Source organism: Gavialis gangeticus, unplaced genomic scaffold (genome assembly GCF_001723915.1).
Source record: "Gavialis gangeticus isolate Ggan-Ray unplaced genomic scaffold, GavGan_comp1, whole genome shotgun sequence".
NCBI classification, from domain to species: domain Eukaryota; kingdom Metazoa; phylum Chordata; order Crocodylia; family Gavialidae; genus Gavialis; species Gavialis gangeticus.
This window is the reverse complement of record NW_017728973.1, coordinates 5,150,330-5,164,344: the sequence shown is the minus strand read 5'-3', so window position 1 is coordinate 5,164,344 and position 14,015 is coordinate 5,150,330. Positions and strand designations below refer to the sequence as shown.

The window sequence follows — 14,015 nt, the reverse complement described above, 5'->3', positions numbered from 1 at the left end:
CCTGGATAAATGGAGGACTTCTGTCTTTAAGGCAGTTAGTCTGAACCCTTTCACTAGTTAAGCACTGAAGGTTAAATCCTGTTTCATCTTCACAAGCCTAAGCAGCACTTCCATTGCCTCACAATAGTAATTTATGGCATCTTAATCAGTTTGAATTTTGGGAATGTGTACTGTGTATAAATACTGGAAAGGTGCAGGGAGGAGAAACCCTTCCATGTTTTAACTAGAGGGGTTGAACTTGTAACATGCTTCCTAGCAAAAAGCTCTAACCATCACTGTATAGGCTAAACAATGTCCAGAGCATTATTCAGTCTTCCTACTGAAGGTGGCCCATTGCACCTTGCATTTAATATTCATTAAAATAGATAAAACATTAGGATAATTTCTGACCTATCAGAGGCAAGGGCCAGAGATAGAAACAGAACTCCACCCCAAGAGGGCAATTGCCACCCTCCCTCTAGTTGGCTCTTCTCTTCACTGAGCCATCATTCCTCTGGCTTGTTCTTTTCCTCCTGAACCCATATATCTTCCCCTCCAGCTTCTCAGTAGGCCAACTTCAAAAACAGAACTTGATTGTTCTAGAAAGTACCTACCCCATGGGCTAGTTCTGGGAAGTGAGAAATTTAAATTTAAAACCCCTCTGATTGAAAGGGATCTAGAGTCTGGGTCCCCTACACCATGGACAAGTGCCATTACTGCTAGGCTAGTGGGCTAAAAGTAGAACAGCTCTCCCTCCCACTAGTCATAGTTTTTCTGCAACTAATGTTTTGTGATTAATGCACTGTTAAACATGTGCCAATGCATGCATGCAGCCATAGTATATCTTACTGAACATGTTAAGAAAGGAGATGTAAGGCAAGTGTAGGTATGTGAAATGCAATGTGTAAGAGATATAATTGCCATTAGATGGCTACTTACGTGCTACTTATGTGGGTGAAATTGAAATAGGGCTTAGCTCTAAATTTATATTTTTTTAATGCTGTAAAAGTTAAAATGTCTCATTTTAATCTAATTTGTTACATTCATATTATATAAAATACAGATAATGCCTAACTTTATTCATGTGGCTGACCAATTCAGAGGCAATATTTAAAATTGGCATGAATTATGCAATTCTTTGCTCAAAAACTATCAACCAAAGCCACAGGAATAATTTATCTTGATACTAGTACCATTCCATGGACATGCTATATTTGAAAGGTAATGTGAAACCAGTAAAAAACAAAAAAAACAAAAAAACAAAAAAAGCCTTTTCCTCAGTATATATTACCACATCCTCTGCCAAGCAGCATTTTTCACGGTCTGTGGTCAAGAACTCACATAAATGACATGCTCAACTTAGAGTAACTGGAATGTTTATTAATGCTGTGATTTCAGTTTATGAAGTTTTAAATAAAGGGATGTATTTCAAGGGCTCGCCTTCTCTCACACATGCATATTTGCAAATCCTTGGGCTACACCCTGACAGGTTACCTAAAGGCTGCTTCTTTTATCTTGTTTAGCTTATTAGTGCACAGATACTACAGTGAAGAGGCTGCAACAATTTGAAAATAGCAATACACATATTTATGCAAAATCCCTGTGCATTTCTGCTCATATTTGTACCATCCCCAAAAGGTGCATAGAAAACATTGTTTATATTTATTGAGATTAAAAACCTAAAATTGATCCACTTGTTCTATACCCAGCAACTGTAGGGAAAGGATAACTAGGTGTGTCTACATGTTCATTAATGTGCAGTAGTTACTATGCATTTAATTTATTACTTGCTTAATGAAGTACTAAACTAAATGCACAGTAACTACAGTTACTGCACAGTAACGCCAGTGCATGGCTTTTTAGTGACACTTACTGCACAGTAGCCTAATACTACTGTGCAGCACGGCTGTGCAAAGCTTTGGTCCCTAACTCAATTTGGTGGAAATTCAGCCCGATTTGAATCAAATCAGAGGACCCTTCAATCTCTCTGAATCAAATTGGAACCCTCTGAATCAATTGGGAGAGATTCAGAAAGATTCAGAGATTCAGACAGAGACAGCTTTAAATGTTTTTTCTACATACCTCTAGGTAGCAGGGGATCGTGAGTGCTGCGATGCTGGGGCACATGGAATGTCTCACAGAAGCATGGGGATCTCCCAAGTGTGCTCAGCAGCAGACCCAGAAGTGGACCAGAAGCACTTCCAGTCCACTTCTGGGTCTGCTGGGGACCACGCAGGGAGGCCCCCCCTCTATACCTCCAGCTCAGTGACTGGTGCCTCCTGGGTCTGGGGCAGCACCCGGGGTACCTATGGCGGATCGCTGAGCTGGGGGCACAGGGGTCCCCCCCCACATGGTCCCCAGCAATACCAGAAGTGGACCACAAATACTTAGGGTCCACTTCCGGGTTTGCTGGTGAGCATGTGGAGGGCCCCCCAGCACTCCTGTGGGACACTCCATATGCCCCAGTATTGCAGCGTTCACAAGCCACGCCTGTTAACTCAAGGTATGTAGAAAAATTTTTAAAGCTGTGTCTATGTCTGAATCAGCATTGAATCTTCAAATTAGGATTCGGCCAAATCAAATTAGGGACAGTAATCCGAATCAGTGAAATTGAATCACTGTTCCCAATTCAGGCCAAATCTGAATCAAATAGGGCTCGCTTTGCGCACCCCTACTGCGCAGTAGTGTATTAGCACGGTTTTTGCCCAGCACACTACTGTGCAGTGTTATTAGGCTACCACCATTATGCGCACTAAGCTGCTCACGTAGATGTGCCCACTGTGCACAATATTTTGAGATTTGGAAAGGTTGCCTTTCCCTTAGAGTTTGGAATAATCTATTCGTTCTTTAGTGAACTTCATTGTACTAATCCAAGCTGATACAGTTAGCTTAGTAATATTAATATTCAGTGTCCTCGTAGCACATCTGACTTTTTATGTACAAACTACTTTTTTCCAAAAGCATTCCAGTGCATGATTTTCAATAATAAAATCCCATCTTTGTGTGAATGATTCCACATTGTGTTACCAAAATAAAAAAAGTCAGGTAAGTCAATCATACATTTCATTATCTGAAACTTTGGGCATGTCTATACATGCATTAAAGTGCCAAACTTAGAACTAATTAAGTTTAGTACTTATAATATGAGGTACTAACTTAATGCACTGTAACTGGCACTACTGCACAGTAGCACAGGCACACTTCTTTTACATGATGCTAATTCTACTGCGCATTAGCACGACCTTTGCTGTGACATATTAATGCACAGTAGAATTAATCTATTGCGCTTCTAGCATCTTGGGTAGATGTGCCCTCTGTGACATTCAACAACATAAAACTTCCTGTCTTATCAGTATTTATTATTTACTGCATGTATATAATAGGTTTTGATTGTGCAAATAGCATATTATGGGCATGTCTACACAAGATGCTAGAAGTGCATTAAACTAACCCTACTGCATATTAGCACATCATGGTGAAAGCACCTGTGCTACTGCACAGTAGCACCAATTACAGTGCATGAAGTTAGTACCTGTTAAAACAGGTACTAAAAACTTACTGCACTGTAATTACTTAATGCACCCTAATAACTGCAAGTCCCATAGTGAATTACTGACTTTTATACATTACTAGCAAATTGCCCATCAAGAATGACAGGGGGATGGTGGGGATGAAGCGCCACGCACCACCACCTCCCAGGAGCTGGGGGAGGGTGAGGGAGAAGCTTCCACACAGTGGCTGCCGCCACCAACTACCAGCCTGTGCTGCCACTGCTAAATAATAAATTAAATCTATATGACACCATTTATTAAATGCAAATAGTATTTATCTGAGAATGAACCTTATTGTATATGTTGCATGAATGTATATAAGTGCACTGTGTACAATCTGTGCATGGAATTGGTTAATGGAAAATTTCAGTAGTTCTTCTGTTTTGCATATCACCTGAAGAATATCTGGTAAAGTGTTGAAACATCAAAACTCATATTTCTAGTTTTATACAGGATGCAGGCAAAATGGGCCTCTGATCTATATGGAAGCTTCAAATAACTAAATACAAGAAGGAAATCTTGAACTATCAGTTTTCATTATATGATCCTCAATTTACCTCCTGCTTCTTCATTAGGTTGACTATGCTCCTTCATGTCTTCCCCTTTATCCATATTTTCCACATCCCGGGATTTGTTTGAATTACAGTCTGTCAATACTTCCTGTCCTTCTGAAGAAAGGAAATGTTAAATAACAGCAATTAATGACTGATTCTTTAAGAGCATTTTTCATGTGATTATCTCAATACACTTTGCAAACTTTAAACAATTATCAAAATGTTTAATATTAGTACCCTTATTAGTGATGGGTGGCATTGCAACATAGCTGAAATGATTTGCTTTTAGTCACACACTGAGGCAATGGCAGATCGGGGAATAAGTCCCTCAGAAAAATAACACTTTGCTAAAACGACAACCAAACACCTATGCCATAAATATACACCCATAAGTATACACCTATAATTCTTTTGTTCAGATTTAATTTATTTAGGTGACCCAATGCTCCTGCTCAGACTTAAATCCGGAGGCTCCTGGCTAGGGAGTGCTGCCCCTATGCTCAGGGTTAGACTGACTACCATATTTGGGATTAGGAAGGAATTTTACCCCATGCTTAGGTTGGTGGAAACTGTTGGGGAAGTGTGGGGGTTGCCTTTCACTGTAGTGAAGGAAGTGGCTCTCTTCCTTGGATCTCTCAAGTATATTTTAAACAGCCTTTATAGCAGCAGGACATTGGACACTGTTGTCCCCCTGCCTTACCTGTGACAGGTTAGGGTGTTATGCCTCATGTCAGGGTTGGCTGTGTAGTTTTACTAATAGATTCGACAATGGATTATAGGATGGTTTGGATAAGGATGATCCTGCCTCCAGCAGGGGTTTGGACTAAATGACCTCTTAAGGTTCCTTCCAGCCCTACTTTTCTATGATCTTATGAATTATTCTGGTGCTTTTTTTGAGTCAGGATGAAAGCGGTATGAATGTGTACTTGATATATTGTAATTATATAGAAATATGGCAAGGCCTTCATAATGCACCCTATTGACTGGGAGTCCTATAGTGAATTACTGAATTTTATGAATTAGAAAGTAAACAAGCAAGAACTTTGAAGAGAGCATAAAAAAAATCATTACAAAATGCAGCAGGTCCATCTGGGATGCCCTTTTCCAAGATGCAGAGCTTTCTTGTCCAAATGCAGAAAAGAAGTTAAGCACATGCCTACATTGAACAATGTGAGTAGCCTCACTGAAGTCAGTGGAACTTGTGCATCTAAGGCAATTAGATGCCTTTGAAAAAAAAAAATCAAACTCTTAAACATCAACACTATTAGCTACTTCACTGTTTATAATTATGGCAAGAAGGCCAGTGTATCGGTTTCAGATTAATATATGTAAGGGAGGAATAGAGTACCTGTAGCCATTTGCTGTTCCTGAGAATTACTTAGGTCCATACCTGACTGTGTATCTGAAAAAGACATAAAATGCATTGTTAGTTTTTTACATTTTTTTAAATCATCCACATTTTATAAAAATTGTAATTTTATAGCACATTGGCACTAAGCTGAACAGCAAAACTAAAAGATCAAAACTCCAAAAGAGTCACCAAAATTATTTTTATCAAGTGGAATTTCTAAAATTATACAAATTCCTTTTCTGTAGTTTGACCATTGTTACCTGTCCAAACCAGCTGCATTCCTCTTTCTGTAGTCTGAGTATTCAAGAGTCAATTAGCCAAAGTTTTAACTGAAAACATCATCTTGTGCTTTGTGAACTCAGCTTAATGAAAGTAGTTGTGTGTGGTAGGGTTTTCTAAAAGTCAGAGTGCTAAATACTTGTGAATTTCTTTAATAACAAGGAAAAATCCAATATTGATTTTGCTACATCATTTGGGTTTTAAGGGACTGCATTTACATGTGTACTTAACTGCAGAGTAGACTAATTAGTTGCAGAGTTAAGTGTCACCATCTACATGCCTGATGCTATTAGGCTGCAGTAAACTGATTAACACTGTCATAAGATAGTACTGTTAGGGACAGTACTATCTTATGGTGGGGTAAGTAACTGTGATCAAATGCACATGTGGATGCTGACCACAGCCATAGATTGTGTCCAGTCAACCGCGAACCAAACTCCTGCATCCCTGCCTACCCACATGGCTCTGCACTTTCATCACCCTCATGTCCCAACCAGCCCCTCTGCCACCCAGTACCACCAGCCAGAACCTGGGGCTGACCCCCCGTTCCCCCTGACATCCTAGGTCTGGTCTGCCCTGGATCAAATTGCTGCTGTCCCAGGTATACATGCAAATGCTGTGCTGAAGAGTAGTTTACTTCAGCTCAAGCTGTTCTGGAGTTTATTGCTTTGTATTAATTGAATATGTAGATGCACTCAGAGGGGAACTGATGCACATGAATTAACTCTGGAGCTTATTCCTCCAGAGTTTATTGCTCCCAGGCACACCATATGAATGTGCACCTAGGAGTGCAGCACACCGAGCTGGGTTGGAGCAGCCCCAGCTGACAGAGGTCCCAGAGGGCCCAGCCTGCCAACCTGGGACTGTTCTCCCCAGCTCAATGTGCTCCAGAGGAGCTGGCTGGGGCATGAGTATGCTTCAGTGCAAGGCTAGCCAGCAGGCACCCCCTGCACTGAAGCACCCTCATGCCCCAGCCAGCCAAGCAGCACCTAAACGTGTGCTGCTGCAGAGTTAAAAATTCCACAGCAGGACAGTACTTGTAAATAGTATAAATACAAGTACTATCCTGCTTCAGAGTTATTTAATTTACTCCAGCCTAATAGGGAACCAGCCACTTCGTCTGCTCTTCAGTAAACATCTCATGTTTACACCCTGGGCATGTTCCACCAAGATGCCCAAGGTAGAACAAACTAATCCTTATATCTGAATTCTGAAAGAGAGATGAGTAAAAAATAAAAACAAAATTCAGCTTCCTATTTAAGAACCTATACATGTAGCCAGATTTCCAAAACCACCGAACACACATTGAAGTCAATGAGTGCTACTTGCAAGCCCTAATTATCTGCCTAAATGTGGAGCCTAACCGTAGGCATTGACTTCACATTAATCTATCCAGGCTAGGATTTTCAATCAATATAATATAATATAATATAATATAATATAATATAATATAATATAATATAATAGTTGTCAAATGCCTGTGCTGTCATGACAACCCACAATATTTTGTTGATATTATATTGATCTTTTCTTTTTTGTATATTCTTTTAGGTCTTTATCTTCTACTTTGCATAACAGAACATTTTATGTTGTCTTCATACATAATAAAACAACAGCTCTAGAGCTCATAAAACTTATTCCTAACAGTTACATAACAAAAATAGACATATAGTGGCAGTGAGGTGTTAACCACTACTGACATTTACCCCCTAATTATCTATCTTTACTAATGTCATTTATGGAACATTTTTGTGGTCTCTGCAACACCAGGATATAAAACTTGGGTAACTAAAAAGAAAAAAAAAAGTGCCTAGTGACTACATGAAGTTATCCTAAAAAATCTATGTGATTGTGTCCCTGGCTGATATAGCCAACAAGATAAAAGAAAAAAAAGCCTCTTAAAGGCAAAGAGGCACACAAAACTTGCCTCTTAAAGACATTAAAAACTTTGGACTTTTTTCTCTCCTAAATGCACATTAACCTCTCATTGCTCAAATATTGGTATAAGTAATCTTGTATGTTTTTAGTTTCTTTAATCAACTAACTGGCAGTAATTAGCAAAAAAATGGAGGAGGATTAACAAAAGCAGCCAGTGGGCACATCTATATGAGGCACTAAATATGCAATAGACTAATTGTACTGTACATTAGACCATCACGGCAAAAGCCTTGCTATTGGGCTAATGTGCAGTAGAATTTGTCTACTATGCATTAGCATCACTAAAAAGGTGCGCACTGGTGCTACTGCGTAGTAGCATCAGTTATTGCTCATTCAGTTAGTACAAGTACTAAACTTCACGTGCAGTAACTATGGCGCACTGATGCATGTGTAGATATCCCTAGTGTCAGCCAATCTCTTCTCCCATTTAAGTTAATGGGAATTATGCCACTAAATTCTATAGCAGTTAAGCCACATGGTCTGCTTACGAGAATTTAATCCTAGAATTAAAAAACAGAATTTTCCTCTTCTCTCAGAAAGATGGCACTTCCATAACCTGTGTTAACAAAAGATTTTAAAATGCTTTACAAACATTAAATCTTTCAACTCCTTGTAAAGTGGCTAATTGTCATTATGCACAGTTTACAGGTGGGAGAAATTTAGATATAGAAAAAAGTTAAGTGATCTGTCCAAGGCCATACAAAAACTCAGTCTAAAAGTCAAACAGCCCAAGGAGTACTGATCCTTAATCCTGACCATAACTATTCTTCCCCTCTTTTTTCACCCTTCTTAAGGTTTCTTGAATTCCCTATATAAGTACTAAAGTGGACACAGCCATGAAAACAAAGATGTCATAATAAAATTCTTAAACACAAAAAGTAATCTCCATCTCAATAAAGTCCCTTCTTTTATCTCCTATGAACAGTCACATCTCGGTAATCTAATATTCTAAAAGCCTGATCATGTGTATATGTAGTGCGACAGTACTCTGAAAAAATGCTGCGCACTGCAGAAAAAGGTCTTCCAAATGTCTGAGGCTGCAATCTAGGAAAGAACTTAAGCATGCCCTTAAGAACTTTTCTACATGAGAAAAATTATCTGAAATGGGCCTGAATGAAAAGAAAAGCATTTTTTTTTTTACTGGAAGAGGATTTGAATTAATTTTTTTTTAGAAAATAATGTTTTATTCTAAAACGTCTGAATTAAAATCTTATACTTTAGAACTAAACATAAAAGAGTTGTCCTGAAGTACTTCACTGTATGAGAGTTGGAACAGTGACAGGCAAGGAACTATGTGAGATGAAAAGATTTTAGTGAAACCCTTTTATTGAACCAGGTTTTCAATCTGTGATCTGTGGCCCCTGGGGGTCCACAGACTATATCTAAGGGGTCCATGCAAGTTTACCATCATCAGTCGAAAGTATGTGAATTCCCACAATTAGAATCCAAAGGGGTCCTCACTGCCCTTTGAAATTTCCAAAGGGGTCCACACTTCTATTCAAAACTCTTTAGGGGTCTGCAAATGAAAAAGAAAAGGTTGAAAACCACTGGTTTACAGAGACGTTAGATAAGGTTTCAGGCACAAAGTGCCCTTCTTCAGATCCCTGAGAAAAGAATGTCCCTGAAGAAGGGCACCTTGTCCAAAAGCTTGCCCACCATCTCTCCTAACTATACAGTTAGTTCAATAAAGACATCATGAAAAATAAAGCACTTCACTTAATTGTATGAGACAGTATTTGCATTGGTTTTCTGCCATCTTAAGTACTTACACATGATGTCCTGTTGACATCAAAGACTTTCAAGGAAGACATCTTCCAAAGAACAACCATTAGGGAAAAGTTCATGGAAAGTGGTAGGTGCTGAAGGCAAATAACCACTTGCTATGCTGATCATCAGTTATTTAAACAGGCTAAATAGTTTACTTCCATAAAACTTAAATAGTTGCCAATAAGAGAATAACATAAAGGGAAACTTTATGCAAATTGCTTGTTCGTGCACAGAATTTTTACAAAATAACTTTCTCCAAACATATTGCCCTGAGTTTCTACTCCTTGGCTTTAATTTGATTCTAATTCTTTCATAGCTGCAGAGATTAATAACATGTTGGCTTAAATAAAATGAAATGGTATTCTTAGTTCTTGATGGGCCTCAAAAGGAATGAGGCGAGTTGTTAATTATTATGTTTGTAGAGCACCTACCACACTGAAGCCCAAACTATTTGAGACCATTAGTACGATAGCAATATAAATATTTAATAAAACTTTTTATTAATACTGAAAAAAATCCCCCAGATTTACAGTGTAGGTCACAGAAATATGAAATGTCATGTTTTCTACACTGCAAAACAATCATCTCTAATTCTCATTTTCACAAGTATGAACAGTACAGATTATCGGCTTTGCATGTCTTCTGCACTTTTTTATTACAGACCCTTAAAAAAAGAAATACACAATTTTGACCAAAAGTGGGTGAATGCATCAGCAGACAAAGGTAATCAATCTATTATCTAAAACAGGCTGCTCTTAATGCAAACTATGTAACATATTTTTCCAATAACTTTTTTGGAGTAACTTGTGATCCTAAATTTCTCTTGCAATGTTGTCAAAAAGGAATCATTGGGCAGGATTACATGTATGTATCATTAAACTCTATCAAATCCAAAAGAAAAATCCAGCCTTCATAAACATCATGTGAATTTATGATTCTTTATGGGAGAAATTCCACTGACCTGTAGGTCTTTCTGTGATTTTCTTTACCGTTTTCAGAAGCTGGAAATAATGCAAATTCTCCAAATAGTCTCACTTAGCAATGAGTATACCTAATTACTCTATATGTGGCTAATTTTCCAATTATGTAAATAGTCGCTAGCAAAATTTCATTGTAAACAATAAATTAAGAAAGGTGAATTTCCATTTTCATCTCATAAACTCTTTCAGAGAAACCTATTTTACCTGAAACCATCAACGGTGGAAATAAAAACAAATTACAAATTCTAACCACAGCAAGAATTTGTTTTTTTGAAACTTAAATTTTTATTTTAAAGTCACCCTAACACCTATAGGAAAGGTGTTAAAAAGCTCAGCAAAAATAAAAATGTAGGTAGAAAAGGTAGGAGTACTTTGGTTTATCCAACGTATATGTTTTTCATTATTTATTTTTTATTAGAAGTAAACATTATATTAAGTCACATCCCAAGCAAAGCCAAAAAACTAGATACAAAACGGCTTACATTTAATAAAAATGTAACTTAAAAAGCAAGGATTCCTTAGTTAAGGCATTCAGTCACTCTCTTACCCTCTTATGTCTAAATATATAGGCTCAAAATAGTGTATAGACCAACATCAACTGCAATACTTATTGGAAACTGCCAACTGATAATAACTATGTAAATTAATTTGTTGTATACTGATATTTAAATGACTCAAAACTTTGTAACTGAACAAATAACTTATGTACCACAGTTTATTTCCCATTACATTATATTTTTATTTCATTCTTCCAGCAACAGGAAGCCGAGCAGTTAATACGTCCACTGTAATCCAAAAGAGTGAATTTGCTCCAGTCATTCTAAAGGCTACCCATAGTTGACCCAGCTGTAAACAGGTACCTGGTTGTTCAGACTGGATTCTCAAAGGTGGGTGGATGTGATGCTAGCCACATGACTCTCTTGTGTGCTATTGGTTACAAAATCTGGCATGCCTTTTATGTGATAGCTTGATGAACACTAGGTTTTGGACAGGACAAACTTGACTTAGTATCAAGAAGACTTAAGGGTGGTGAAAAGGACTTTTTGTACAGGGGGCCAAGCCAGCTGGACAAAAAATGGTGTAAAGCTTCTGCACTGGCCAAACCCCTAGAGCTCAATATACAGTGTTTAAATCATGGCATGTTGTAAGTATGGCTGCTCTACGTTCTCTGTGTCCAACAGCTCAAAAAGCAAAGTTATAGTTGCCCTAAGGCTTTTTTAAATTAAGGCTGATCTATATCTACACACATTTTCTAAAACTAAATAGGCTTAGAAATCAATATATTTAAAACAGTACATCTTCCCAGCATAGGCACAGTAATTCCACATAAAGGTGTTAGTTACTACCATTATATGCACCTTTATGTGGTGTTCAGTAAACTATATCACTCTAAGCATCTCTTTATAGTATAATTTTGTCCACCCTAGGGAGCTGTAATATATAAACTGTAATGTTTCCTAAACCACTAGAGACATTGTAGTTCAAAGTGTGCATAAACCAGCCCTTGCAATCCAAGCTCTTTAATGGCGGGACTTCCTCTAAACATATACAATGTTCAGCACAACAGGATTCTAGTCGTCACTGGGCCTTGAAGTAATGAAGTATTATAAATACCATAAATAATAATAATGACCGTGTGTAATTATGTTTTTTCCCCACTCACTAATACCATACTCTTCAAAAACTTTTCAGGCCTCTATATCCTTCAATCTGCACTTTGTTTCCATATAGCATTAGTCTTCCTTATAGACTTAAGGCTCCAATATTCTCTAAGTATTTTCTTGGACTGCTTTTTTCAGTAAAACATTTGAGTCAAATCCTTCTCTGTGCCATGCAGTGTGCTAGGAGGAAAAAGTATGGGAACCTTTTATCTTGTATGCCAAGAATAAGACAATATCTCTACCCAGTGCTCAGCACAAAGAGAAAATACATTTACATACCCATAGCAGGGCCTTCTAAACCTCAAGGGATGTGATCTGTTGGATAGGATGCTTACAGAATATTTAGCTATGAATAGTATATGTTGCATATGGCACACAGTGTTCATTTACAAAGCAGAAGTAAAGTGCAGCTGGTTGCGAGACCAGCCCTTAAGCATTGACATTTTTGCCAGTGATAAAATTTGTCAAATAATATTCAAATAACTTACTAAATGAATAATGTGACATTTTAATATACCTGTATGTATATTTTATTTTACTATTTGGCCAGTTTGTAGAACTGACTGAATGTGTGAATAAATTACTCAATAGGTTGTCATTTTTTCCAAATATAATATGTATATAAAACATTATCCCATGTTTCTGGACAGCAAAAATGCAGGTGTGTATCTGGCATTATTATGACCCCTCCTCTCTGCCATCATCAGTCAAGGGTTGGATTTCCTTTTTTACCAGTTATATTTCCCGGTGCAATAGCAATTTAACACACCAAGTTGCAAACCTTTTCAGTTCCTGAAGCCAATAAACTTTGCTATTGCTGTATATAGTTAACATTATTTACTCACTCTTTATCAGGCAAAAGAAAAAGCTAAGGTAAAAAAAAAAGTCTAGGCCTCTATCCTGCAATCACACCCATATAGTATACCCCAGTGATTCTCAACCAGGGTACGTTGGCACCATGCAAAATTATGAGATTCTTTTAAGGGTGTCACACAATATTTAGCACTGTTAAGTGGGCAAACACCTACACAATTCAAAAGATAAACCCAGAGATTTCTAATAGGAATCCATGGTTTTGTTCTTTGAGTTCTTTGCAACAGAGCTGCTTTATTATTTTTCTGTAGCCAAAACGTGTGAAAGTTTAGAGCTGGAATTTTCAGAGAGGCGTCTTGAGTCTAAAAAAGTTGAGAATTCATAGCGTGACCCTTGAATCCAATGAGAACTCCATATGTAATCATGGTCTTTGTTATAGACTGAATGGAAACTCTTTTGCCAATAGATTCCATCTTCAAAATTAGCTCCCAAATCCCAATAGACTCCATCTTCAAAAGTATGCAATACTAATAACATGAGAAAGATTATGTAGTGTTCAGGTAGATGGGCCTTATTCAGCATTTCAAATCTCAATACCTTCCCAAAGAAAGCATTTGGTCTTATTTAATCTTTTATTAAAAAAAGAAAAAAGACCTTTTCGCTTTTTAGATTACATCAATGTCCTTAATAATGTATTTTTCATAATCTCAGGGAGATGCTGCTACTGTATTCATTTTTTTCCAGTTTTTGAAGCATTCTTTTTTTATTATTCTCTTTTTTAATTGAGGCATTTAAGATTGTAGATTTCTAAAATAAATTAAATACTATGGGCCTATAAATAACCTGGCTCTTTAACACTCTGTTAATCTTATGTACTGTAAACTATGTTAAACTGGACATACCATGGTAGAAAACATAAATTTTATGTAAATGGGGATAATATTTTGGTTTTCATTTTAAATAGAAAAATATATCTCCTATACTTTCTAGATTAAGAAATTTACCTCAGTAAATACATGGAATATACTTAGTAACTCAGTCTATACATGCCAATGCAACACAGATAAATATGATAATCAACACGATCAAAGTCTGTAGTCAAGTTTCCAGTCAACTGTGAGATCTGATCAAATAATGACTAT

General features: G+C 37.3%; 1 protein-coding gene across 1 annotated transcript in view; it reads right to left on the bottom strand.

Moving 5' to 3' along the window:
- The window catches only part of IKZF3 (IKAROS family zinc finger 3), a 90,051-nt gene that overhangs the window by 69,272 nt on the left and 6,764 nt on the right, over window positions 1–14,015 (bottom strand). Inside the window, exons 2-3 of the mRNA XM_019507143.1 lie at window positions 5,433–5,486; window positions 4,088–4,198 (exon numbers count right to left, since the gene is read on the bottom strand). Coding sequence (XP_019362688.1) covers window positions 4,088–4,198; window positions 5,433–5,486 — 165 coding nt within the window. The remainder of the gene's footprint in view (window positions 1–4,087; window positions 4,199–5,432; window positions 5,487–14,015) is intronic.